General features: G+C 40.8%; 1 protein-coding gene across 2 annotated transcripts in view; it reads right to left on the bottom strand.

Annotated features, from left to right (window-relative positions):
* The window catches only part of Egfl6 (EGF like domain multiple 6), a 68149-nt gene that overhangs the window by 19739 nt on the left and 21372 nt on the right, over positions 1 to 27038 (bottom strand). For both annotated transcript variants that reach the window (XM_021655621.2, XM_060374975.1), the window contains exons 3-8: positions 23180 to 23272; positions 15974 to 16093; positions 11492 to 11611; positions 7020 to 7154; positions 4627 to 4749; positions 1415 to 1735 (exon numbers count right to left, since the gene is read on the bottom strand). In XM_021655621.2, the coding sequence (XP_021511296.1) occupies positions 1415 to 1735; positions 4627 to 4749; positions 7020 to 7154; positions 11492 to 11611; positions 15974 to 16093; positions 23180 to 23272 (912 nt within the window). The remainder of the gene's footprint in view (positions 1 to 1414; positions 1736 to 4626; positions 4750 to 7019; positions 7155 to 11491; positions 11612 to 15973; positions 16094 to 23179; positions 23273 to 27038) is intronic.

Genomic DNA, 27038 nt, shown 5'->3' with positions numbered 1-27038 from the left:
ATATAGGATAAACATATTAAAATCTATACTCCTAAAGAAGCTGAACAACAAGGAAGACCGTGGTGAAGTTGCTCAATCCTCATTCAAAAGGGCAAACAAGATAGACATCGGAAGCAGGAGAAGAGAGGGAATAGATTTGGCACCTACCACAGAGGGCTTACTGATCGAGGCATCAAAGCAGAGGGTGAGACTCATAGCAGAATGCATGAAAGATGGGGGAGATAGAAAGATCTGGAGGCGACAGGAGCTCCAAAAGGAGACCAACAGAGCAAAAACAAACAAACAAACAAACAACAAAACAAAACAACAACAACAAAAAACCCCCAAACCCACAAACAAACAAAATAAAAACTGAGCCCTGAGGGCCCTGAAGAGAAGGATACCCCAACCAGGGACAATATATGGAGAGGAACTAAAACCCCAGCTCAGATGTAGCCCACAGACTCAGTCTCCGAGTGGGTTCCCTAGTAAGAGGAGCAGGGACTGTCTCTGGCATGAACTCCAAGGCTGGCTCTTTGATCACCTCCCCTTGAAGGAGGAGCAGCCTTAATGGGCCACAGAGGAAGACAAAACAGCCAGTCCAGATGAGACCTGATAGGCTAGGTTCAGATAGAAGGGGAGGAGGACCACCCCTATCAGTGGACTAGGGGAGGGACATAGAGAGAGAAGAGGGAAGGATGGTGAGATTGGGAGGAAAAGAGGGAGGGGTCACAGCTGGGATATATATTGAATAAGTTGTAATAAATGGTAATAAAACGAAAGCAAAATACATTTGCATTAAGTATTAATAAAAAAAGCATTAAAAATTCACAGCATGTCTTCATATGTTGATACTAGCTCCTAATGTATGTATGTCAACAGTTGGGAGTGTGGATATAATAAAGCATTTAGAAAGACAAGTAAGACAGGGCAGTATTAGATAACAAGGAAGAATGGAATACTGCCAAAATGACAGGTGATGAGAATGAACAGAATACAGGGAAAATTACATGTGGTGAGAAAATACAGAATACAGGCAAAAGGACACAAGTCAAGAAAGAGTGTATAAAGCTGTTTCCCCCCCCCCCCAAGTTTCAACTCTACCATAATTTTTCTTTCTGGGGTGGATAAGTGCATAAAAGTATTGATATTGAAAATGTGAAACCCCAAGTGAAGCTCCACAGCTTCAGAATGGCCATGATAAATGTATAGAAGCTCACTGAGATGTATAGACTTTGGAAATATGCAAGTGGCCTCCTCAAAGTTGCTGTGTGATATTTTTATTTGTGATTTTAAAAGTAATTGTATTAAAATGTTTTTTTTAAATAAAATGTTTGTATGTTTCAGACTCACAATGTATAAAATTGGAGCTAAGCTATGAGGAATCACATTCATTTTATAACTAAAATGCAAGAATAACAAAAGCAATACTTACAAAACACATCCCCTCGAAGCCTCCACTCCTGTTCTATCTCATTTTTCAGGGCTTTGTCTCCTTTCTCTTCTTCAAGCTCCTCTCTCTTCTTTCCTTCCTTCCTTTTTTGTTCTTCATTAGAGTTTCTGCCCCTAGAAATGCTTTCTTCAGAGCTGAAAGGCAAGTTAACCTTAGGTATGCGTGTACTGGTGGGTCTCGGAGTGATATTTTTAAGTTTCACCTTTTTCTTCATGTTGTGTTTGTGAGCTAATAACTTCTTGATCCGGTCTTTGATGGTCCCAGGTGCTCTGAGTACTTCCTTCACAGAATTTTCAGGGATAACTAGACCAAAAAGTAACATATGAGAATCGCCATTTGGTTGAGATCATTCATGAACAATGGACCATTTTGGAAGTGTTCAAGTGTAGGAAGTAAGTGCTTTCAGAATCAGCCCCAAATGAGATGGCCATAGCATCCCCTCTAAGTCTCAGGGAACACCCTGGCAGAAGAGGTAGAAAAACATGAGCACCAGAGCATGAGGAATTGTTCTGTGAAACACTGTCCCCTAGACATAACCTGACATTCCACGTTTGAATTGCATGTTACTCACAGTAGCTGTGGTAACCTGCATAAGATATAGCCTATCAACATTCCTTTGTGGATGGAGAAGGGGCTTATGAGGCTGCACCTCCTCTGAGGAGCTGTTTGCAGTTGATGGTTACTGGAGGAGGGGAGAGTCATTTTCTTCAGTAGTGTAGCTGCTGGTAAACTGCCCATGCTTTAATAAATAACCTTCCCCCATCCCATATTCTTGTAAGCAATTGTAATTAATTAAATTCAGTAGGTCACTGCCCTCCCTGCAAGAGAAAGACAGAACAACAACTAAGACATTAAAATAGGAGGGAGACCTCAGAAAAAGGGCTTCAGTGGGAGCGGTAAGAGAGGCTAATGGGGGAGGGGTGCCAAATGACCAAAAAAAATTAGACACATGTATGAAATTGTTAAGGAATAAAGAAAATAAATTTAAAAATTATCAGGCAGGCTTGATAGTCATCACAGTGGGGCCACTTCTGGTTCTACTTTCTGTGTCCCTGGCAACATACTAACTTGGCTAGTAAAAAACAGTGATGGATAAAAGAAGGGGGAAATATCAGACTTGCCTGACTTTAAATTTGAAATATCATATAAAAAGAGAGAGTATTAAAATTGCTCCCTTATTCAGATTTAAAATACCATGTGAAAGAAAGGAAGGTAGACATAGCAGGGTTTTGTTGTGGCCCACTAACAGAAGGCTTTGTTATTTTTCTTCTGGTAAAGCATGGCTTTTTTTTTTTTTTTAATTTTCATTTTTTATGCTTGCTTTTTACATCTTTAAAATTTTTTTGTTTATTTCTTTAATACTTTTTGATATACTCTATTAATGATGTTTGATGCCAAATGCAGTGGCACATGCCTGTAATCACAGCACTCAGGGAGGCAGAGGCAAGGTGAATCTCTGTGAGTTCAAGGCCAGTCTGGTCTACAGAGCATGTCCAGGAGGCTTTCTGATAAAGGACAAAGATACACTTTGTCTCTTCTCAAGAGTTAATTCAGCCAAGTGGTGGTGGCACACACCTTTAATTGCAGCACTCAGGAGGCAGAGGCAGGAGGTTCTATGAGTTCGAGGCCAGCCTGGGCTACAAAGGGAGTTCCAGGACAGCCAGGGCTGTTACATAGAGAAACCCTGTCTGGAAAACAACAGCAGCAAGAAAAAGTTAATTCAAGATGGGCACAGTGGCTCGACGCCTGTGATCCCAGCACTCTGGGAGGAAGAAGCAGGTGGATCTCTGTGAGTTCAAGGTCAGCCTGGTCTACAGAGAGTAAGTTGCCTCTTTAAAGAAAATATTTTCATGGAGCTTCTATTTTTTGGATGCACAGCATTTTTGCAATTTTGTTTCTAGACTTTCACAGTACAGTTTCTGGCCTTCAACAGTGGGTTGAGATGATGGGCAACTAATGTGTGACCAGCTGAATAAAACTTTCTACTTATGTCACCTCATTTTAACCCCATGACAAGCTTCTCATAAATGGATTTGTCTTAGTCTGAGGAGGACCTTGAAGTCATTATCCTTCTCCCTCCAACTTTCAAGTATTGGGAGTACAGGCATGAGTAACCATGCTCACTGGTTGACTTCTAACACTGTAGGACTCTGTTTACCAGGGAATGCCTTTCACTGTAAGTATCGATAACTTGCCCTGGAAGGTATTCCATATGCTCCCTAGGCTTTCCAGTGTTCATCTACACCACCATCAACCATCACCCATCACCATCATTATTAGTTTGGCCCTAGAAATATGACACTTCCAAATTGAAATAATAAGGGCTGGTATCTAATTGTCCATGCTTCTTTCCAGGGTGTGAAAAATCAGAAGGGCTTGGATTAATACCCTAGTACCATAAGATTATGAAGCATCAGGTTGGGTTCCTCTCCAAGTAAGAAATCTTTTGGAACATTTCTTCAGACATAATACTCATGGGAAATCACTTTTCCTATTGTTCTACATTTTCTAGTTTCGTGTCTGACTTATACATTTACAGTTAAAACTCAGTACCATTAAAGGGTTTATTAAAGATACACACACACACACACACACACACACAGATAAAGACAGAGAGGGAGGGAGGGAGGGAGAGAGAGAGAGAGATAGAGAGAGAGAATGTAGATTTCAGGATGACAAGAAGTAATGGAAGTAATGTCTACCACATCCTACTTTGTCTTGGTTGCTGTTCTGGAAAAAGTCTTGATGAAAGTGTTGGTAACCAGAAAAATAAGAAATACTGCCTTTGTTTGTTTGTCCCTCCCCCCACAGTTGTTGTTTATTTGTTTGTTTGTTTTTGAGACAGGGTCTCATATATCTCAGGCTGGGCTCAAAATCACTATATATTGGAGGATGAACTTGAATATTTGAGCTTCCTGAGTCTACCTCTTACAAGTACTGAGGTTACCATACCTAGTTTATGGGTTACTGGGGGCCAGGCTTTCTACATGTGAAGCACTCTCCTAACTGAGCTACATGCCAGCCCTTGGTCTTTCAGTTTTGTGCCTATAACTTTTGTGAGTACCAGAAATACAGCCCAACTAGGAAAAGACACTAGGTTGAGAAACACACACACATATGCACACATACCATCTGAAAAGAATGCTTTGGGGGGGGCACAGACAGGAAAATCATCATGACCAAATGCCACTTACCAGAACACTGAAGTCCATTGCCCCTATATCCCTGCTTGCATTTGCACTTGAAGGATCCTTGGGTGTTGAGACAATTGGCATGGAGGCTGCACATGTGGGTATTCAGAGCACACTCATTTATATCTGAAAGGAGGGGCATTCCAGTGAACAACTTTATGATAAAAAGGGTTCACTGAAAGAGTAGCCTTTTTACTTGAGCAACTTCAGGGCCAACCACTCAACACCTCAGCAAACTAAGTGCTGCCCAAGAATGGAGAGGTGTTCAAAACCAGAGGCCTTTTGGCTGGGAGCCCTGACTTTGCCTGGCGCCTGCCTGGTATGTAGGGAGGGTGCCCGAAACTCACCTCCCTCAGACTAACTAACTTCTTGCCTTGCTTATTATTAATGCTATTAAGATCTGATAAGGTATTTGGAGTTTCTCCCTAACCTTTTCACCCACATAATCTGGAACTAAATAACAGTATGTGAAAGTAAATGCTAAATTTTGGATTGGTTTGATTTCATCCATATAAACTGAAACTAAAGAACAATAACAGAAAATAAATTCTAATGTTAGCTTGAAACTCCTCACAAACAAAAGGCAGGATCATCCAGGAACCTATGCCACCATCTAAATTCATAGGCATGGGCATTTTGTTCAAAACCTGCCAGGGGAAAGGGTCAGGCTGGTTTGAACTCGTCTGTTGGATTTAGAGGTGGAAAATTGGCCAGGTTCCTCCCAAGTGGGAGCTTCAAGTACTCTCCCCTTCACCCGATGTCCTGTCTATGCTTCTGTGCACGTAAGTACACAAAAGTGTATTGTTTTGAACTCAGTCACCAAAGGAGCTCTGATGCTAATCTTGGCTACTTCTAGTACATCAGAGATTTGCTTCCTTGGGAAGTCGTGTGGATTCCTAACATGTGTGGGAGAACGTTTTGTAGTGTCAGCGAACTGGGCAATACCGCACACTGTCATTGGTTTGCACAGCTGGCTGGGTCGACAGGACAGAGTGAGGTCCTAATGTGGGGTCCGAGCTCATGACAAACATGAATGTTATGTTCTTGTCTAGGGTAGTCTTTGTATTTAAGAAGGTTTGAGGGAATAGCTGTTCAAAAACAAAAATCATTCAAAAAAGACAGCAATGGGGTGTTGCCCCAACACGATGATACAAGACATGTCTCAAAAAACTCTAAGTACAGGATTGAAAGAATCATATTTTCTCCAACAGTTAGCTCTCTGTGTCAAGTGCATACCTTTGTCACCAATGTCCTGTGAATAGAGAGCTAGAGGTCACCCAAATTTCTCTTCCCTGTAGGACAGTAAATTAAGAACAACAGGTATTCATATCTGACCTCACAGGCTCTTTGAGGCTTGGAGTCCCTTCATTAAGAGATGTTCATATTTTAAGATGAGATTGGTAGCTCACCAAAAACAGTGTTAGCAGAAAGTGATTTTATTGCACACTTGAACTACAAAAGGGCTAAAAGAAGAAAGAGGAAAGCACATGTGCCCCTCCATACACTTTTCCTTTACAAAACTGGTGTGTGTTTGTGTGTGCCTGTGTCTAGATCAGAGTCAAGAAGAGGATATTGACTGTCTTCTTGTATGGTTATTTGCCTATTTTTTTTTTCTTTTGAGGAAGAGTCTCTCCATGGGGCTCCTGCTTTCTTAGGTAGGCTAGAAGACAGCAAAACCCAGTGATCCTCCTGTCCCTGCTCCCTAGAGCTGGGATTCAGATGTTTTCTAGGATACTTTGTTTGTTACATGGGTGCTGGGATCCAAACTCACGTCTTTGTGATTATAAGCAGTGAGCCATCTCTCCAGTCTCCTTCAAATATTTTTGTAAAGTCAATCCAGTGGAAAATATTAGGAACAGACCATTGAGATCTTCTGTTTTACAATTTTGAAACAGGGTTTCTCTGTATAGCTTTGGCTGTCCTGGACTTGCTTTGTAGATCAGGCTGGCCTCAAACTCACAGAGATCCACCTGCCTCTGCCTCCATTAGTGCCGGGATTACAGGTGTATACCACCATGCCTGGTCACTGAGATATTCTTAATCTTACAGCAAATATAAACATTTCTTTATTGCTTTGATTCATAGATATGTATTTAGAGATATAAACAAACATATAAACTAAATAAACTTACCAGCTTGAAAAAAACTTTATAGGAATCTTCTCAAGATATTTGCTTCCATAACAGAATTATACTCATTTGTTTAAATCACTATGGACCTAGCTTTATAATTAATCTCACCGGAGTTACCTAAATGCCAAAAATGTAATATTAGTGGGTGTTTGTGTGTGTGTGTTGTCCAGATGGTCAATGTAGTAGACTGAATGGACATAAAAAGTGCCTGCAGAGAAGAGCCATAAGCTTGGAGGCAAGGGAAAAAATGCTACTGGATCTTACCTATACAATCATATCGGTGACTGATATATTTCAGTTCAAAACCAATGTGACATTTGCAGTAATAGCTTCCAAATGTGTTCACACATCTTCTATTGGAAGGACAGACTGCTTTGCTGGAAGCACATTCATCAATATCTAGGAAGAGAAGCTGTCAGTGGTTGCAGGAAGAGTTCTCCAGCACATGCACACTCATGGGTACTCACCTCATACCCAGCATACAATGCTCAAGCACATGGACAGTCTCCTTGCCTAGAAAACTGATTATCTGCTGCCTATGGCATGACTTCAAGAAGTATTCTAGATCTTCACCAGGTACATGCACAGGTCTTTAGTTTACAGGTCCAGAGCAATATGCCCATCTTTTCTTGGAGTTGTTACCTGGCTGTAATGTCATTATTTATATTCACCTCCCACAACCTCTCTGACATGTATCTTGGGTTGACCTCAGACTCACTGTGTAGCCAGGAATGTGTTTTAACTCCTCATCCTCCTGCCTCCATGTTTCTAGTCCTGGAATTACAGGTGTATGTACTACCATGACTTGTTTATATGATGCTGGGGTTGGAACACTGGCTGGCATGCATGCTAGGCAAGCACCCTATAAACTGAATTACATCCCCACACCTTATTTCTGCTCATGTGTTAGGCTCCAGCTCTTCTAGGGTCTAGTGTGTCCCTGGCATGTAGTACCTATGCTTTACATATGTGCCGAGTGACTTTTTTTCCCAAGCTACTAATTCTATTGTATAACATACAATTTTTGGAAGTGAAGTTAGCCACACTCTGAGCAAAAGACACAAACATTTAAGACTTGCATTTTGTAAAAGTATTACACAGCTCCTTGTAAGCTCCTATGAGACTGACACAAAGCACAAAAAAAATGTAGTTGTGTAAGAATATGCTGTTGCTTAAGCTGTGGGTTGAGTATAGTTGTGTAACAAGTCAACTATTTTTATTTTGTTTTGTTTTCCCAGACAGGGTTTCTCTGTGTAGCCTTGGCTGTCCTGGACTAATTTGGTAGATGATGCTGGCCTCGCTTAAAGGCCAGCCGTAACATTACAACTTAAACCAACTCTAGGCATGTTCTTTTTCTCCCTATTGAATGCGATATCATCACACAGCAGGGCTGACAGCTATACTGAGCAATTTTCTAAGACTCAAGCATTGCTCTAACTTATAGATATCAAGTAGGTTGGACCTTGGGTTAAGCATGCAAATTGATTCTGGCTTATTGTTTCCATTTCACAGCTCCCATCCCCTCCACCCATTAGCATATGTTAGGGATCAATCTGAGGACACATGCATGTCAAGAAAGTACTTCACCAACTGATATATCTTGCTGCACTGTTAAAGTAACAAACAAGTATTGAGTTGAGTTAACTTATGGTTCCTTGATCATTTTCCTGAGCGTCAGCTCTCCCCTCCAATTACAATGGTACCCAACCAATGAAGGAGATAGGTAAAAATTTAAATTCCATTTGATCAAGATTGAGCCATATCAGGTAAATGTTGTACTAACTGATACTAAACTCTATGACCTAATTAAATCTTTGGTCACTCCTCAAATGAAGACAGGAACTGGGTGTTGCTGGTTGCAGGCCTTTAACTGTAGCACTCGGGAGGCAGAGTCAGGAGGATCTTTATGAGTTTGAGGTCAGCCTGATCTACAGAGTGAGTTCCAGGCCAGCCAAGAATACACAGAGAAACCCTGTGTTGAAAAACCAAACCAAACCAAACCAAACAACAATAACAACAGCAAAACATAGCAAAAATTAAATAAATAAATAAGGAGACAAAGTTTAATATACATGTATATTTTAAAAAAGTGCTTCCCTGGCCTATATGGCTGAGCTTACTTTATACACAGAATTCATCAAACTATGTACATTTAAAATAAATAAACATCCAGCATCTTGACTGAAAAATATTTCTACTAGATTCAAGAGGTTGTTACATGATGCTTACATTTTAAATGAAAGAAATATGAGCTTTTTTCAAAATTCTGGTTTCATTAGTTCTTTCCTTATTGAGACTATGTGCTCACCCAATCTAAATGTTATGTATATTTGGTGCAATATAATTGTTAGAAACACATACAATTAGGTGATTGAACATATTCAAACTCACAAAGATGAACGAAATGCGAAAATGGGTGAAATTGGATTTCAGCTGCCAAGTTTCCATAGCTACCATAAGCTGCCTGCTAGACTTGCTCCTGGTCCAGATTTTAAGGACTAGCTAGGTGTTAGTATTTAGGCAGCCTGCGTCTGGGTTGCCTAGCAACCTATGATGTCATAGGCATGGCAGGTGTGGTTAAGTTGCTTCTTAAAAGGACCAACGACCACTTTGGTGCTCTCTCGCCCACTTGCTCTCTTTCTCTCTCTCACTCCCTTTCTCTATTAGGGCTCCCTCTTCCTTCCTCCTATCATGTCTCACTCTCTCCTTCTTTCTCTCTCTTCATCTCCATCCAATAAACCTCTTTCATATAAAATCTGTTGTGTGCATCATCCTTTTATTGGTCTAACCCTGGAACAGCCTCCCATGAGGGAACAGCAGGTGTTGATGGAGACACACCCAAAAACCTTGCCAGAGAAGGAGAACCCAGAGGCAGCTTTTCCAAGAGCTGTGGTTTGGATGTGAAATGTCCTCCATAGGCTCATGCATTTGAAAACTTGGTCACTGGTGATGTTTGGAAAGACTTTGGCACTTTTAGGAGGAGGAGCTTACAGGAGGGAGGGAGTGACTGGGGGTGGGGCTTGAATTCTGATAGACAAACATCACTTCCAGAAAGTTCTCTGCTCTCTGACTGTGGACTTCTTGTGGCAGCTGCTTCACCTTACACTCTAGCTGCAATGCCTCCCCCACTTTAATATTCCACATCCTTTCAAATTCTAAGCCCAAATAAGCACATCCTTTTTTAAGGAAGAAAACCTTCATAAATGTCAAGTGTTTGGGTCACAGCAAAGAGAAAAGTAACAGAGGTGCCCAGAGCTCATTGAACCTGCTCACTGACTGGCCCAGTGCTGGTACCTCTCTTTCCCTGAGACATGTTCTAAGTCCTCAACCAGTGTTTCCTGGGATCACTTAGAGAACCAACTGTTTGGTCAGCTTTTGTGGACTCACAAACTAAGATGTGCAGTAAAACAAGGAGAGCAAGGAAGTTAAAGCTATAGGCCATAGATTTTACTAATTGTTTTTGTTTTGTTTTCAAGACAGGTTTTTTTTTTTTTTTTTTTTTTTTTTTTTCTGTGTAACCTTGACTGTCCTGGACTTTATAGACAAGGCTGGTGTGAAATTCAGAGATCCACCTGTCTCTGCCTCTCCAAGTACTGGGATTACAGTCGCAGGTCACCGCACCCGGATAGATTTTACTAAATTTAAATGAACAGTTTATGTGTTCTTTAACTGGTTCCTATTTAATCTGCCCATTTTGTCTAGTTAGAAATAACAATGAAATTTTATTTTTACTTTTTAGAGACAGGATTTCTCTCTGTAGCCTTGGCTGTACTGGATTTAGCTTTGTATATGAGGCTGTCTTCAAACTCACAGAGACTTGCCAGCTTTCTGAGTGCTGGGATTACAGGTGTGTGCCACTGCGCTCCATTTATTTTTGCCTTTTAAAGACAGGGTCTCATTATGTATTTCTGGCTGGCTTGGAACTCATTATGTGGACCAAGCTGGCCTTGTACCCACAGAAGTCTGCTTGCCACTACCTACTATGTGCTGAGTAATTTAAAGGCTTGTTTTTGTTTGAGAAATTCATAGGTAATCCAGACTGGCTTTGAACTTGCTGAGGACCTCTGATCTCCATGATGACCTCTGATCTCCCTGCCCTCATTTGTTGAGTGCCATGGTAAAATGTATACTCTACCACATGTTTATATAGTGTTGTGGATTGAACCCAAGGGTTTGTGCATGCTAGGCAAGCACTCTCTGAGTTACAACCCCATTCCCTAGAGCAAGTTTTAAAGAGAATATGGAAAAGTGTTTAAAACAGTGCCTAAATGGCAGAGGATGCATATACTATTTTCAATAAATTAATACTGAGGACAAAAAAGTAAATACATGTTTTCCAGGAAAATGATAGCCAGAAATTGAAACAAATCCTAACAGCTCATAAGATCTGACCCATTGAATAAGTGGCATAGTATCAGCTGAATGGTAATTGAAGTCAAATATGCAGTGTCAATACAGTAGGTAAAAAGAAACTTCATGCCCTGTCCATTAAGGCATTAGGCAGTATAGATTACTAGAAGACTGCTTTTCCTTGTATCCCAAAGTATTTAGAGAGCACAAATGACTGAAGATATTCCATAAATAGACACATCAATACTTTGATGAATTTGCCATATCTAGCCAGCACAAGCTTTGTGATGGATGAAAACAGAATTCAGTGGAGAAAGAAGGGAGGGAGAATGGGAGGGGGTTAGAGAGGAACAGAGAGGAAATGGTGGTGACACCTTCTGTTTTACCTAGGCACACTCTTCCATTTGGGCCCAGGCGGAGGCCAGAGGATGGACACACACACCGTGGTCCTTCTTCTGTGTCTTCACAGCTGTACTGGCAGTTTGTCCTAGCACATGTCCTAGAATCTGCAAAAGTAGACAAAGATTAACTAAGAAAGTCTCTTCCAATTCTGAGATGTGAAATGTAGTATGTCTTAGGATAGGCTTCATGGTCTGAGTCCTAAATTGAAACCCAAGAGGAATCTGGGCAAGAATGTTGTCATGGCGGCCTGTAGGATGAAGCTCACTTACTCATGGTTTGTTTTGTTGACCAATGAAATGTACTGCACTTGACTAACTCGAGGCAAAACATACAGCTCTGATTGTACCTACTTCTCTTTCTCTCTCTGTGTGTCTGTCTCTGACTCTATTTGTCCTTTAAGTTGAAACATTTTCTCCTCACGTATCTCAGACTGGCCTTGAACACAGTGTGCAGCCTTAAAACTTTCTGATTCTCCATTTTAAAAATTCTGAGATAACAGGAATGTGACACACCTGGTTTATGCAGTACTGAGGAATAAACCCAGGGTCTGTATAAGCTAGGTAAGCATGATACAAACTGAACTCCCTCCTCAGCCCTTCTCTCACTTATATGCACTCAGATCACTAAGTCACATGGCTAGTGTCTAGAGGATGAAAACTAACTGCTGATGTAGATTATCAGTGTGAGCAGTTAGAGGAAAAGAACTCAAGAGATCTTTTCACAAATGTGTAGACTCATTGAGAGTCACTCAAGCCATAGAACTTGGTGTGTTAGGCACCTGTAATAATGTGGCAGTTACAGGTGGTCAGTCCCACAACAGCTATTCTGGGCCCCATTTTCCTTGTCATTTTTACCATTGTGAAAATGTATAGTTGACAATCCAGATACTTGTCTGGCTTCCCTTGCAGCTGAAAGTGGCTACATGTCTTGGTGTGACCAAAGAAAAATAAAGATAAGTCTACTGGAGGGATTACAGATGAATCTCAGTTGTTAGAGTGCTTGCCTAGAATGCATGATACACTGCATTTGATCTCTAGCACCACACCACAGGTATCTGTTATTTTTCCACTGTGTACTCCAGGCTAGTTGGCCTAGAAACCTCTAGGGATTCTTCTGTTTCTATGTCAATGGGTATGGTAGCACATGCTTGCAATCTCAGCTCTTGGGGGAAGTGAAATGAGAATCACAAGTTCAAGGTTATTTTAGCTACGTAGTGAGTTTGAGGGGAACCCAGGATGCATGGGATTCTGTTCCAAACAAGCAAGCAAACCAAGCAAAGAAAAGTAAGATGAGTCTGTTGTGAAAGATGCTGACTGAATGATAAGAGGGGCAGGCATGAAAGAAGCAGTGGCTCATTGGTAGCACCTCTATCCCCTTTTCTTTGCTTATTTTTAATGTGGACATGACACCTGGAGCTAAAGCAGCCATATGATCACTGAGAGGCCACAGACAGGAGTAGAAAATCATTCCGAGGACAGTGGGGACTAAGTCTTTATCAAGATTCCTTGAAACTGGTTGTCTTCAGCATTTTAAATAAATGACATAGTTTTTAGTCACTTTTTTTCTTAAAACAACTTATTTCACAAAAATATACTTTCTAAGCAAAAGTTCAGTATATATTGATTGTAAATGCATGTGAACTTAAAAAAAACATCATGTAAGCATGAGCATATGCAAGTGTGTATGGGGGTGTATGGATGTGCATGTTTACATGTGTGAGTTCAGGTGTGTATGTATGTGCTACATTATGTGTGTGGACAACTGTGGGTGCCAGGCCTCACTTTCCAAGGATGTTGATTGATGTTGTTTTTCCATTGTGTACTCCAGGCTAGCTGGCCTGGAAATGTCTAGGGAGTCTTTTATTTCTATTCCACATCTTCCTACAGTGTTGTGTTGTTGGGATTTTAGACCATTGTGCTATGTGTTTTGTTTTTATAATTGTTCTGGGGATTTGAACTCAGGTCTTTATGCTGGCAGGCAAGTGCTTTTGACCTACTGAGCCATTTCCCAGCCCCCTCAAAACATCTTATAGTCCCAGACCAGTGATCACAATCATGATTTTGTTAAATATACTCCATTCACCCACCTCCATAAAATATTAGTCACCTAGAGGGACCAGAGACAGTGAAATGGGCCAGGAAGAAATAAATCAGCACCCAGGAAATAGATCAAGGACTATTCCTTAAGCTCTAATTGGTGAGGCACAAATAATCACCAGAGGTAAACAAAGAGGATGCAGGAATGGAGATTTAATGTAAGAAAACAAATACCTACTCATGATTATATTATTCATTTTTCTTCTCTTTAGCTCTCTTCTTTGAAATTTAATTATCAAAATTAACTATCTTTCCATATGGAGAAAGATATCTCTTTTTGGCACTGAATGGGCTCTCCCAGAATGTTTCAGAACCATCCATTAGCATTCATCTTTTAAAAAATTTTAAGTGATCACTGTAAAAACCTAGATAATGGTCCCCTTTGAGGAGGTCTAAGAGGAGGAAGTTCTGAAAAGGCTTGGGTAGCTCAACTGATAAGGCTCCTGATCTTGAATCTGAGAGAAGGACATTCTGGTTGGTGGTAGTCACAAGAGTACTGTACCAGAATTCATTAAGCTACAAGACTGTTTCCTGTAGGTTTCTGTTTAATTCATAAGACTAAGGATAGTTGAAAAAGACACTGCAAATGTGTGTGGTATCTCTTAGATTTGTATGCTAAGGGAGGATCTGAGTTAATGGTGATGTAGGGCTAGGACAAAGAAGCTAGGGGAGAGCTAGGCATCTGGGGATGGGCTAGGGGCCTACATAACTGCAACCCTAGGAAACTGGGTGACTGCAGCAGGCTTGTGTTTTCTGCGGGGGTGGGGGGTGGGGGAGGGGCAGAAGAAAATGAGATGGCAAAAGAGGAGGTAAGGCAGGCAGGGAAGGTGGGTTTGCCTTTCAGGTGCAATATAAAACTTAAAAAGCCTCTCCCCTCAAGGAATGAATGGATGGAGACTCCCACCCTCCCACAGGACATGAGTTTCATTATCAAAGAAGGGCTTTTATTTCCAGGAATGTGAGCCAGAATGCATTTCCAACCAGACACACTAATCTCTGGGAGTGGGGCAAGTGGCGTGAGAAAGATAGCTTGTGGGAAGGATTGATGTCTTGGGATGGTGTGGAAATTTATCACCTCCCTTTGTTCACCATGCCTAGTTTCATGATAAAATTGATTTTCCCCATTGAGCTGTTTTTTTTTTTCTTTTATAAAGTAAATATCTAGAAGAAGAGAATCCATAGAGACAAAAAGCAGATTTGTAGCTGTTGAGGGCAACAGGGAGTGTATTTTTTTTTCTTTTAGTATGTTTTAAATTTTGTTAAAGTAGTGTGTGTGTGTGAGAGAGAGAAAGAGTGCAAGTGAGTGAGCACGCGTGCGCGCGCGCGCGCGCGCGCGTGTGTGTGTGTGTGTGTGTGTGAGAGAGTGTTATTTACATGAACACCATAGTACACATGTAGAGGTCAGAGGACAACTTTCAGAACTTGATTCTTGCCTTCTGCCTTGTTGAGCCATAGCCTCTCTTGTTACTTGTTGTTACACTGTGTATGCCATAAACTTCCTGCCAATGCTCCTGTCTCCACCTCTCATATTTGAAGTAAGAGTGCTGGGAATTATGAATGGGAGCCAGGCTTTTTGAGAGTTCCAGGCATCAAACTCAGGCCATCAGGCTCGCATGGCCAGTATTTTTATCCATCAAGCCACCTTGCCAGCTCAATGGCTGTGCTTTCTTTCGGGGTAATGAACTTGTTCTGGGACTTGATTGTGGTGGTGGTGGCTGAACATTGTGATGGCTGCAGGTCACTGGTTTGCTCACTTTCAAATGGTTAAAATGGTGAATTTTATGTTGTGCACATTTTACCATAATTTTTAAAAAGGAGGTGTCCAAAGATGTTTTAGCCTTTGGAGTTGTTGAAGACTTTTTTTTTTTTTTTTTTTTTTTTTTTTTTTTTGAGGCAGAGTCTCATGTATCCCCATGTTGATTTCAAGCTTGATTTATAACTCGGTTTGACTTTGAACTAACTTCTTATCCTCCTGCTTCTATCTCCTGAATGCTAGCATTACAGAAATGTACTATCATGCATGCTTATGTGGTGCTGGAGCTCAAACCCCAGGGATTATTTTTTTTTTTTCATGCTAGACAAGCACTCTACCAACTGAGCCATATTCTTAACTTTAAATATGTTTTGTTTTTTGAGAAAGGGTTTCACTATGAAGTCCTGCATAGCCTGGAACTCACTATGTAGATGAGACTGGCCTCAAACTCACAGAGACCTGATTGCTTCTACCTTATGAATGCTGGGATTAAAGGTGTACAGGAATACACCAGGATAACCCTAGATGTTTTTCAAAGTTACTCAATTAAGTCACTTGCACTGTGCAACAAATATCAAGTGGCAAGGCTTCAGCACTGAATGGCTGCTGAAACTTACTTGAACATGTGGCATCTGGTAGAAGCATGGGGCCGCTGAGGCAAAAGCATTTATAGCTACCGTGTGTATTCACACACCTGTGCTGGCATGGCCGGGGTTTGACTCCACATTCATTCACATCTGCAGGGCAGTCAGAAAAGAGAGAAAAGTTAACAGAGTCAGGAAACACTCATGTGGGGAAGATTAGATGCCAATTTGGGCAAGGACAAAGGGTCACCTTCCCTGTGCCACTTACCTCCTTTCAAACTGTCGGATGTCTTTCCATTTGGAAAGATTGGTGAGATGTGGAGTAAATAGGACAATCATTCACTATGGGAGGGAATGGAAGTTGCTACAGGTACTATAGAAAACTGAAGTTATAAATAGGTCTACCTATGAGCTAGCAGTTCCAGTCATGGGTATATTCATAACAGAAATGTTGAGTATCCTTTCACATCACACATACAAACATATATTGAAGGGGTCATAATAGCATATGTATTAGTAGGAGTGATTCAAACACACTTCATCAGGATGGGTATGTGATGAGTATATTGTGTAGCAGTTAAATAGAAGAAACCAGAAGTTTAGGCAACAGAGAATGATTCTCACAAACAGATATTAAGTAGAATAAGATGGATAAATCTATTGCATACATCCTGTGATAGATGAAGTGAAGTCAAGATATGCTTTTCTCTAGTTGGGCATATCTAGTTGGGCATATTCTCTAGTGCTGCATGCCTGTTATCCCAGATTTCTGGGAGGCAGAGGCAGGCAGATCTCTGTGAGTTTAAGGCCAGCCTGGTCCACAAGGTGAGTCGAGGACAGCCAAGGCTGCAAAAAGAAACACTGTTTTGAAAACAACAACAACAACAACAACCCCCCCCCCCATGATTTTCTTTTCTTTTCTACCTCTTTCTGGATGGAACTAGATCCACCCACTGATCTATCTATCTATCTATCTATCTATCTATCCATCCACCCACTGATCTATCTATCTATCTATCCATCCATCCATCCATCCATCCATCCATCTATCTATCTATCTATCTATCTATCTATCTATCTACCTATCCTCACACTGTAGCCCAGGCTGGCTTTGAAGTTGAGGCAGTCCTCATTCTTCATCCTTTCTAGTGCTAAGGTCACCAGCATGAGCTGTTAGGGAAGTAGTTAAAGGCATAAATACTCATACTGTGTGTTTCTACCTCTTCATTTAAGTAGCATCACATAAGAGTGTACATATATTAAAAATGTATAACTTGGGCCAGCGAGCTAGCCTGGCAGATAAAAGTACTTGCTGCGCAATCCTGACAGCCTTGAGTTTCATCCCATACAGCTCATTGCAGCAGCACTGTTGTGACCAACATCCATTAGCTTAGCTCACACCATTCTAGGGAGAACCTCAACAGGCCGCTGGTTGCAGCATATTGAATTGCATGTGAAGGTGTTCACTGGGTGATTACAAAGCCATGTATGCAGATTAATCCTAAACGATTAAGCAACAGAACAGAGATGTGTAAGGAATAAAGCCTAGGGTGAACAGTGCTCAATGCTAGCCATGGTTTGGCTAACTGGCATGTTCAAGAGAGCATTACTTTTCTTTCTGAGCTTCTTAGTATATTTTTGTAAAAGAGAAAAAAAAAGAATAAATGACATTTCTTTTAAAATAAGAACATGATAAAGGGGGTAGGCTAGGGGTGTAGCTCAGCTGGATATGTGCTCATCTAGCATGGACAAAGCCCTGAGTTTAATACCTAGTGCCACAAAAAACAAAAAAAAAAAGTGCGTGTTTGTAATCTTAGCACTCAGGAGGTGGATACAGGAGGGAATCAAGGTCATTTTTAGTCTGGCATACACGAGACTCTGTCTCACAAAGGAAGAAGATACAGAAGAGAAAAATTATTAAAAGAAATTGTGATAAAAGGGTCTGTCTTGTGTTTGGAAGTATGATTGTGGAGGAGTCATGGCTTCACTCCCCCAAGGAAGATATAGAAGGGAGAAAAAAAAATCACCAAATTCCACAGAAGAGAAGAAGACAATTCTGAATGGTGGCAGGCAGAGTATGGCCTTGAAAAGTAAAACAATAATTGTTCCTGCCTTTGGAAAGTTCTGTATATGCATATTTTTTAACCCCCCCCCCCGATGGTTTCTTTTCTATTTGCTTGTCCCCTTGACCATATCATCTCCCTCACACACTCCAACCATGTTATTGGTGTTTAAACTTTTTTTTTTGTTTGTTTTTTTGAGACAGTTTCTCTGTGTAAATATCCTGGCTGTCCTGGATTAGCTTTGTTAGACTGGCCTCAAACTCAGAGATCCAACTGCCTCTGTCTCCCTGAGTGCTGGGATTAAAGGCTTGACCCATCATGCTTGGCTTTTTTGTTTTTAACTCTTATTACTTTGTTATCTTTTGCACAAACGTGTGTGTGCATGCACACATGTGTGCGTATGTGCCTGTGAATACACCATCTCACTGGCTCCAAATACCACCCTCTTTTAAGGGAGGAATTGAAATATTTTGACTGGACATAATGGAAAACCCATCCCATCACTTGGGTTTAAGCCAGGGGTGACTCACTCCTGCCTTTGAAAGAGAATTTTTGGGAAACACATTAGCTGAGGCCTATTGCTTTGATCAGGCTGCCATGGGATAGGTAGATTGCAGGGGAGAGAGACAACCTCAAAACTTGAGACAACCGGACCACTCTCTCAATATTAATATTTAATAGAATTTGAGAACTAGCATGAGAAATAGGCCCTCTAGTCCAAAGGACTCCAAAAAAGATCTACAGAAAAAAAGCACCTGATCTCATGGATGAACCTGTGGTTCTCAGTGTTTGCTCCATGTGCATGTTTGTGTGGGCTTGTGTGCATGAGTTTGAATGAGGAGGCCAGGTGCTATGGCTAGATTTTTGGAGACAAGAGAGGGTTCAGCTACTAGGCTAGGCTGACTGGCCAGTGAGCCCTACACATCAAAGTTTGTTATCACCATGCCCAGCTTTTTTTGTATGTGGGTACTAGGATCTGAACTTATAACTGCTGAGCCATGTCTCTGTCTCCCTGGAAATTTCTCATGAGAGAAGTCAACTGCAATTTTCTGGTTGTGCGAAGCCTTACTTTCTTAACTACTGGGGCTTTCTTTATGCAAGAATTGCTCAACATCTCTTGACATTTGAGTCCAGATCATTCCTCTATGTGGAGGTTGGTCTGTATTGTTGGGTGTTTAGAAGAAGGGATGAGATTCGTTCAGTAGATACCAGTAGCAACACCTTTCCTAGCTGTGACAACTCAAACTGCATCCAGACATTGCCAGACATTCCCTGAATACAAAATTACCCTAGCTGAAACATCTAGTCAACAGCCAAGACCAAGGTGGCCTTTTTTCTATCAAGGTGTTTTTATTTGTTTGTGTTTGTTAGTTTGGAGACAGGATCTCTTGTAGCCAGGCTGAAACATTAATCTTCCTGCTCCTACTGTCCAAGTACTAGGACTACAGGCATTTGCTATCATGCCCTGTTCATTCCATACTGGAGATCAAATCCAGGGTGTTGCGCATGCTAGGGAAATAATCTATTAACTGACCTCTAGCTCCAGCATTTGAGTGGGTTTTTTTTTTTTTTTTGTGTGTGTGTGTGTGTGTTTTGTTTTGTTTTTTTCACTATAATTCCCACAGTCTCTCAACATCAACATCTATTGCCATTTGGTCTGAACCATTTTTGTTGGTACAGGGCACTTCTGGGAACTGTAAGGTGATGTGGTGGTTTGAATAGGAATGGCCCCCATAGGCTCATATATTTGAATGTTTGGTCATTAGGAAGTGACAAAACTGTAAGGTGTGTCTTTGTTGGAGTAGGTATGAACTTGTTGGAGGAAGTGTGTCACTAAGAGTGAGCTTTGGATTTCAAATGCTTAAGCCAGGCCAAGTTTCTCTCTCTTCCTGATGCCTGTTGATCTGGATGTAGAAATCTCAGCTACTTCTCCAACACTAGGTCTGCCTGCAAGCTTCCATGCTTCCTACCATGATGATAATGGACTAAACCTATGAACTGTAAGCCAGCCCCAGTTAAATGTTTTCATTTGTAAGAATTTCTGTGGTTATGGTGTCTCTTCACAGCAATGAAACCAAAACTTAGACAAGTATTTGGCCAGGAGATACCAGCAGCACATTCTTCAAATGTCTTTCAACAGTGCCAGATATCCCATGGGTATGATTCCTGAGTTTGGCAACTAAAAATAAAGGATTCCCACTTAAGTTTAAATTTTAGGAAAGTAACTAGAATGTTTTAGCATGTACACATTCCATACAATATTACTATATAAATATATTTTACAATTATCACTCATATATTATGTGATAACTTTCTTTCTCTCTGGAGGACAGAGCTTTTGTTCTATACTTTTCTTGTTTAAGAGAGGCTCAGATAACCCAGGCTGTTCTTTAGCACATAATAGAAGCTGGTCTCAAACTCTTGATATTCCTGCCTCTACTTCCTATGTGCTGGGACTATAGTTGTGTGCCAGCAAATGTGGTCAATGTTCTTAGAGATATTAAATAAATTCTTAATTTTCATTAAATAAATAGCCTAAGACAAATACCATAAATTGTCTTTTGAAATACATCTGTTGTTGGGCTGGAGATGTAGCTCAGTTGGTAAAGTGCTTGCCTGGTTTGTAAAAGTCCTGGATTCCAACTTTATCATAATATACATTAAGTGTGGTAGCCCATACATACAATCCAAACACTTGGGAGGTGGTGGCAGGAGCATGAGAAGTTCAAGGTCTATCTCAGGCTACATATCAACATAGCAAACTTGGGTTATGTGAGAATGTCACAAACCAAAAACAGAAACAGTGTGATGTCACACACCTCAAATCCTAGCACCCAGGAGGGAGAAGCAAGCAAGAAGCAAGAAGTTCAAGGCCATCCTGTCTTATAGAGTGACAGCTAGAGCTACATAATAAGACCCTATCTAGAAACCTCTCATAAATGTATATGTTGAGTAAAAATATGCACACAATTCCATTTTTTAGATTTTTATATCACCAAAACATCACTCCAGAGTAAATGGCTGTGAGTGGATATGAGAAGAATGTTTGAGTTAGCATTGTATGCAGTGGCAAGGGATTGGAGAGAATGGAAATGGCGATGGTAAGAATGTAAACTTGTACAACCACTCAATCAATCTGGCGCTTTCTCAGACAATTAGGAATAGTGCTTCCTCAAGACCCAGCTATACTACTCCTAGGCATATATCCAAAAGAGGCTCAAGTACACAATAAGGATATTTGATAAACCATGTTCATAGCAGCTTTATTTGTAATAGCCAGAAGCTGGAAACATCCCAGATGTCCATCAATAGAAGAATGGATACAGAAATTGTGGTACATCTACACAATGGAATATTACTCAGCAATGAAAAACAAGGAAATCATGAAATTTGCAGGTAAATGGTGGGAACTGGAAAGGATCATCCTGAGTGAGCTATTCCAGAAGCAGAAAGACACACATGCTATATACTCACTCATATAGACATAAAATATAAGATAAACCTACTAAAATCTGTACACCTAAAGAAACTAATCTAGAGGGAAGACTCTAGCTAAAATGCTCAATCTCCATCTGGAAAGGCAAAGAGGATGGACATCAGAAGAAGAAGAAAACAGGAAACAAGTTAGGAGCCTCCCACAGAGGGACTCTCAAAGGCTCTGCCTTACAGACTATCAAAGGAGATGTTTGAGACTTATGGCCAAACTTTGGGGAGAATGCAGGGAACCTTATGAAAGAAGTGGGAAATAGTAAGATCTGGAGAGGACAGAAGGTCCACAAGGAGAGCAACAGAACCAAAAAATTTGAGCACAGGGGTCTTTCCTGAGACTCATACTCCAACCAAGTACCATGCATGGGGATAACCTAGAACCCTTGCACAGATGTAGCCCATGGCAGTTCAGTGTCCAAGTGGGTTCCCATAGTAAGGGGAACAGGGACTGCTTCTGACATGAACTAATTGGCCTGCTCTTTGATCACCTCCCCCTGAGGGGGGAGCAGCCTTACCAGGCCACAGAAGAAGACAATGCAGCCACTTCTGATGAGATATAACAGACTAGGATCAGAAGGAAGAAAAAGAAACCCTCCCTTACCAGTGGACTTGGGGATGGGCATGCTTGGAGAAGGGAGAGGGAGAGGGATTGGGAGGGGAGGAGGGAGGGAACTAGAGGGGGGATACAAAGTAAAAAAGTGTAAAAAATAAAAAAAAAGAAAACATTTGTTTCATAAATGATAAACTTGTTCATACTAAAGACTAGGGCATGGCCTTAAGAAGTTTGAGCTCTGTGCATACTGACAGTTAAGAATACCCATGAGAAATACTGATGCTTATAGGGTCATGAAAAAGGGATCTGAAAATCTAGGGTAGTGGTTCTCAACCTTCCTATTGCTATGACCTCTTAATACAGTTCCTCATGTTGTGGTGACCCCCTAACCATAAAATTATTCTCATTGCTACTTCATAACTTTAATTTTGCTACTGTTATGAATTGTAATGTGAATATTTGATATACAGTATATGCAGTATGTGTGAAATGCAATCCCTGTGAAAGGGTCATTCAACACCTCCAAAGGGGTCTTGACCCACAGGTTGAGAACCACTGAGCTAGAGCAAACTGTGAACTATGGTTCTAATAATGGTTAGGGGTGGAGCCTCTCCCTGATGCCCTTCCTCCATTTGAGACCGGGTCTCATATATCCCAGGCTGGTTTAGAAATTGACATATAGCTAAAGATGACCTTGAACTTTTTTGATCCTTTTGTTTCTACCTCTCAAGTGCTAGGGTTACAGGTGTGTGTCATCATGTCAAGTTTATGCATTTCTGGGGATTGAACCCAGGGCTTTTTGCGTGCTGGGGAAAATCTCTACCAAGTGAGCTATGTCACTAGCCCTTTCTTTTTTATTTTTATATCCTTATTTATTGCTGTTTTATTTTTCAAATAAAGAATTTATTATATTATTTAGATAATCTGAAAAACAATTATTTTAAGAGAGGCCTTTTATTTAGTAATTTGAAAAAAAGTCAGAAGTTTCACATTTATCAAGAAGAGATTGGCTGAAAACTCTTATCTTGAAACAGTGTTCAAGATTTGACCACCAACGCTTAAGAAACCCTCATTTCTTTCCTTCCTGACCCCACTGTAATGGCGTTTGTCCTAGGATCCTGGTGTTGCACTGACCTTGACTGCAGGTCTTCCCGGTATATCCTGGAAAGCATCTACATTTATTCGGTCCCACACACTCACCAAACTTGCATCTGGGCTCACACATAGCTGTAAGAGAGAAAGAGGTCCTGATGATAGAGTAGACACACTGACAATGTGCACATGCTGATTGTCTCCTACATGGCAGCGAACTCTTTGGGAAGGGACTGAGATCTGCTTCCTCTCTACTCCTCTTTCATCTTTTCCAACACTGAGCAGGAATTGCCTTGTAAACCAAACCAGCCTTCACACCCACCGAGCAATGAATGCTAATATATTGTACTCATTTGCTTAGTGTGGCCACATCTCCAGCATGAAAAGCTCCCCCAGACCACACAGCCAAAAACTTTTGCATGTCAACTGAAAACATTAATAAAAAAGGGAGAGTATTTGAGAGGAAGACATATCAGAGTAACAGGGCAAGTTCCAAGGTCTTTGTATTTCTTTCTGCCACTTGTCTCTTCTCATTCTTAAGTATTTCTCTATTTTTTCCTTTGGTCTCTCTCTCTCTATATATGTGTGTTCATGTTTACATGTGTGTGGATGTGAATGCACATGTGTGAACTTTAATGTGAAAGCCAAAGGACAATATTTTGTGTCATTCTTCAGGTGGCATCTATTTAAAAAACAAAACAAAACAAAACATGTATTTGTATTTGGGGGCAGGGAATGCATATGCCATGCCATACATGTAAAGGTCAGAGGACAACTTGCACCAGTTGGTTCTCTTTTTCTACCATATAGGTCCTGGGGATCAAATTCAGGTCATCACACTTGGCGGCAAGGGTCTTTTTCCAGTGAGTCATCTTGCTGCACCTTGCCACCTTCATCTTGTTTCTGAGATAGAGTCTCTCACTGGCCTTAAGGATCACAGATTAAGACTGACCAGTGAGTCTCAGAGACCACCTGCCTCTGCCTCTCCAGGGCTAGAATCACAAAAACACTCAAGCATGCCTGGCTTTTTTATTTATTTATTAATCTGTGGATAGAAGTTAGCTCTTCATACCTTTGTGACAAGCACTTTACAGACTGAGCCTTCGCCCCAGCTTTACTATTTTTCTTCAGGATGATCAATCTCTTTTTAGTGTTGTTTGCTACCATTAAATTTGAATAGCTCACTCTGATGGGCACTTGAAGCATGGTGATGATGGCGGCCTTGGAAGCATAGCATAGGCAAGGGTTGCTTTTCTGCTACTGACTTTTGTATCCAGATACATGGCATGAGGTAGGCATTCAATAACTCTCTCCTCAGTGAACAAAATGGTGCACTAATACAAGAAAGCTATAATGTTGCAGCTGAATTGGGGGCAAGGAAAGAAATGATCGAAGATGATAGCAAATTTGAAGCAGGCTCATAGGAAGGAGATAAACAAAATGAGTGAGACGATTTTTGTCTATTACTGTGTTTTCAGTGTCCTCAGACAATCACTTACAATTCACTTTTTATCCTGCAACATTTTATATAATGTTGGGAATATGCTACATATGAAAAAATAGATGTGAACGTGCAAATATAAGCCATAGACAATCATATGCTATACATGCAAATATATTGCAGTGCTAGGTGTGAACTCAAGGCCTTGTATATGTTAGCCACATAGTCTATCATGGAGCTATATTCCTGGCCCTTGTTTTTGTTTTTGTTTTGGGACAGGATCTCACTATGTAGCCTAGGCTAATATTGAACTCATGATCTTCTTGCTTCTGTTTCTTAAGTGCTGGAATTAGAAGTGTGTGTCACCATGCCCAGAACACATTTTTTTTTCAATAGTGAACAAAGCAATAGACACAGAAATTGTAGCAGGGAAATATTTTGGTTCTGAACAAGTCATAACCAATAAGGTAAAGAGAGGAAAAAAGCTTTTCCAGCAAAAATTTTCCACTTCTAGAGACTAAAGAGATGAAGTTTAATTTTCACTGTCTTCTTTGTTATGAGCATGGACTTGGTGATGCAGCTTTAAGTTCAAATAAATAATCTTTGAATTTTTCTTAAGCCCCAAAGACCTGGAAGCTGATTTCCAATGTGATCCAGACAGGAAAGTCCAGGATGAATGCCAGATAGCACACAGGAGAAACAGTGAGTAATATCCTTGCTCTAAGTTTAAAATTTCAGAAAGATGTTTTCAATTTACAGCAACTTTTGATCTGTGATCAGAACAGCCAATCCAGCAAAGGGAAAATCAGTTTGTGTCTAAAACAGCCAAAGGCTGAAACACGCTTTGCAGAAACTCAAACTCTCATGCTCAGTTCTCCCCCAGACTCCTCCATCTGCAGTTTTTCATCAGGGATTTGTCTTTGGACAGCACTTCATTCTAGGTCATTAGAGTGACATATATTTTGAGGTTAATGATACAGACTTGATCAGACTTCACTGTTGAGAGAAGATTTAGACAGGGGCAGAGGCAAAGGCTGGGGGCAGGGGTCCTGTGTACATGGGTGCAGGTCAATATGAGAAACAAAGAGTGAACAGCAGATAGAAGAGAAGGCATCTCTGGACTGGGACCTCCCAGCCAGAATTTGGTATTGCTTGTTGGGGCAGGTCGATGTGTGTTTTTCTTACTGCATAGGCTGAACTCTGGTTTCAGAATAAGAATCCCAGTGAGAGGGGAGTGGCTATTCTTGTTATTTTGTGCTTCTAGGAACATATGGCCTTATAGACAAGAAGGAACATGTAGGTGTGTAGCACTGTTAGGAGAGTGTTTGCCTAGAATGCAGAAAGCCTGCGGTTTTGTCCTCAGGACTACGTAAACTGGGCATGGTGGTACAGGGCTATAATCCTGGCACTCAAGCAGCAAGAACAGGAGTTTAAGATCTTCAGCTACTACAGAGTTTAAGGCTACATGAAACCCTGGAAAAAATAAACAAATTCAATAAAATATGATATATAATTTTATATCTAAGAGTAATTTGTTGCAAATTAAAACCTAAATACTCAACAAAGGCAATAGAGATGCTAACTATCTTTAGTTTCCAACATCTGCATATTGAATATTTTTCTTAAATTCTCCATTGGCTCTTTTAACCTTTTGCTTTACAGTCCTTCACGCCTGTGATACACAGTCCATGAAATCACTGACCTTGTGATTGGTTGTATATACAGTGGCTAAACTACTCTGATCCAGTTGAAGAACAGCCCTTGCAGAAAGCCAAAGCTCAGTCTCACTTGCTCACCAGTGGCATGCTGGGTCTGACTGAGTTTTAATAGCAGTAAGTGTTGAGGTTTGTGAGGCTGTAAGAAATTATAAGTCACATGTCTCAGGTGACTTTTACCCTTTTCCACCTGACTGCCTTCAAAGAAGAATTTTTAATGCTGTGTCTAGGTAAAGAACAAAGATATGTTTAATGCTCCTGTCACCTGGTGCTTTGAAGGACAGAAGTGTGACAAGAGTCACTGGTCCTTTCTGAGTCCGTGGTAATTTATGAAGAATTTTTTTTCTGTGTGACAGGCAGTAAGCACACACTTTACTGCCTCCACTCTGGACCTTATGAGGAGTATTGTCCTCTTCATGTTCCAGAAGAGGAAACAGAGCCTTAGTGAACTTCACTAACTTCTCTAAGGTCACCCACATGGGTCATAATACATCGAATCATGCTGCATACTTAGCAAACATTCTACCAGCTGAGGTACATCCATCTGCCCTTTTAATTAACACAGGACCTAGCTGTTGTTTCATGGATTTCAGATATCAAGTTCTTCCCTCCCCTACAGTCAATTTAAGATATTTTAAAATCTTGTGTTTGTTCTTTGACAATTTTTCTTGTGTGTACACAATGTATTTTGATCATATTTAGCTCCCAATATACCTCCTCTTATCTCCCTTCCATGCCCGCTGAA

The sequence above is a fragment of the Meriones unguiculatus genome, chromosome X (assembly GCF_030254825.1).
Source record: "Meriones unguiculatus strain TT.TT164.6M chromosome X, Bangor_MerUng_6.1, whole genome shotgun sequence".
Classification (NCBI taxonomy): domain Eukaryota; kingdom Metazoa; phylum Chordata; class Mammalia; order Rodentia; family Muridae; genus Meriones; species Meriones unguiculatus.
This window is presented reverse-complemented; position numbering and strand designations above follow the sequence as displayed.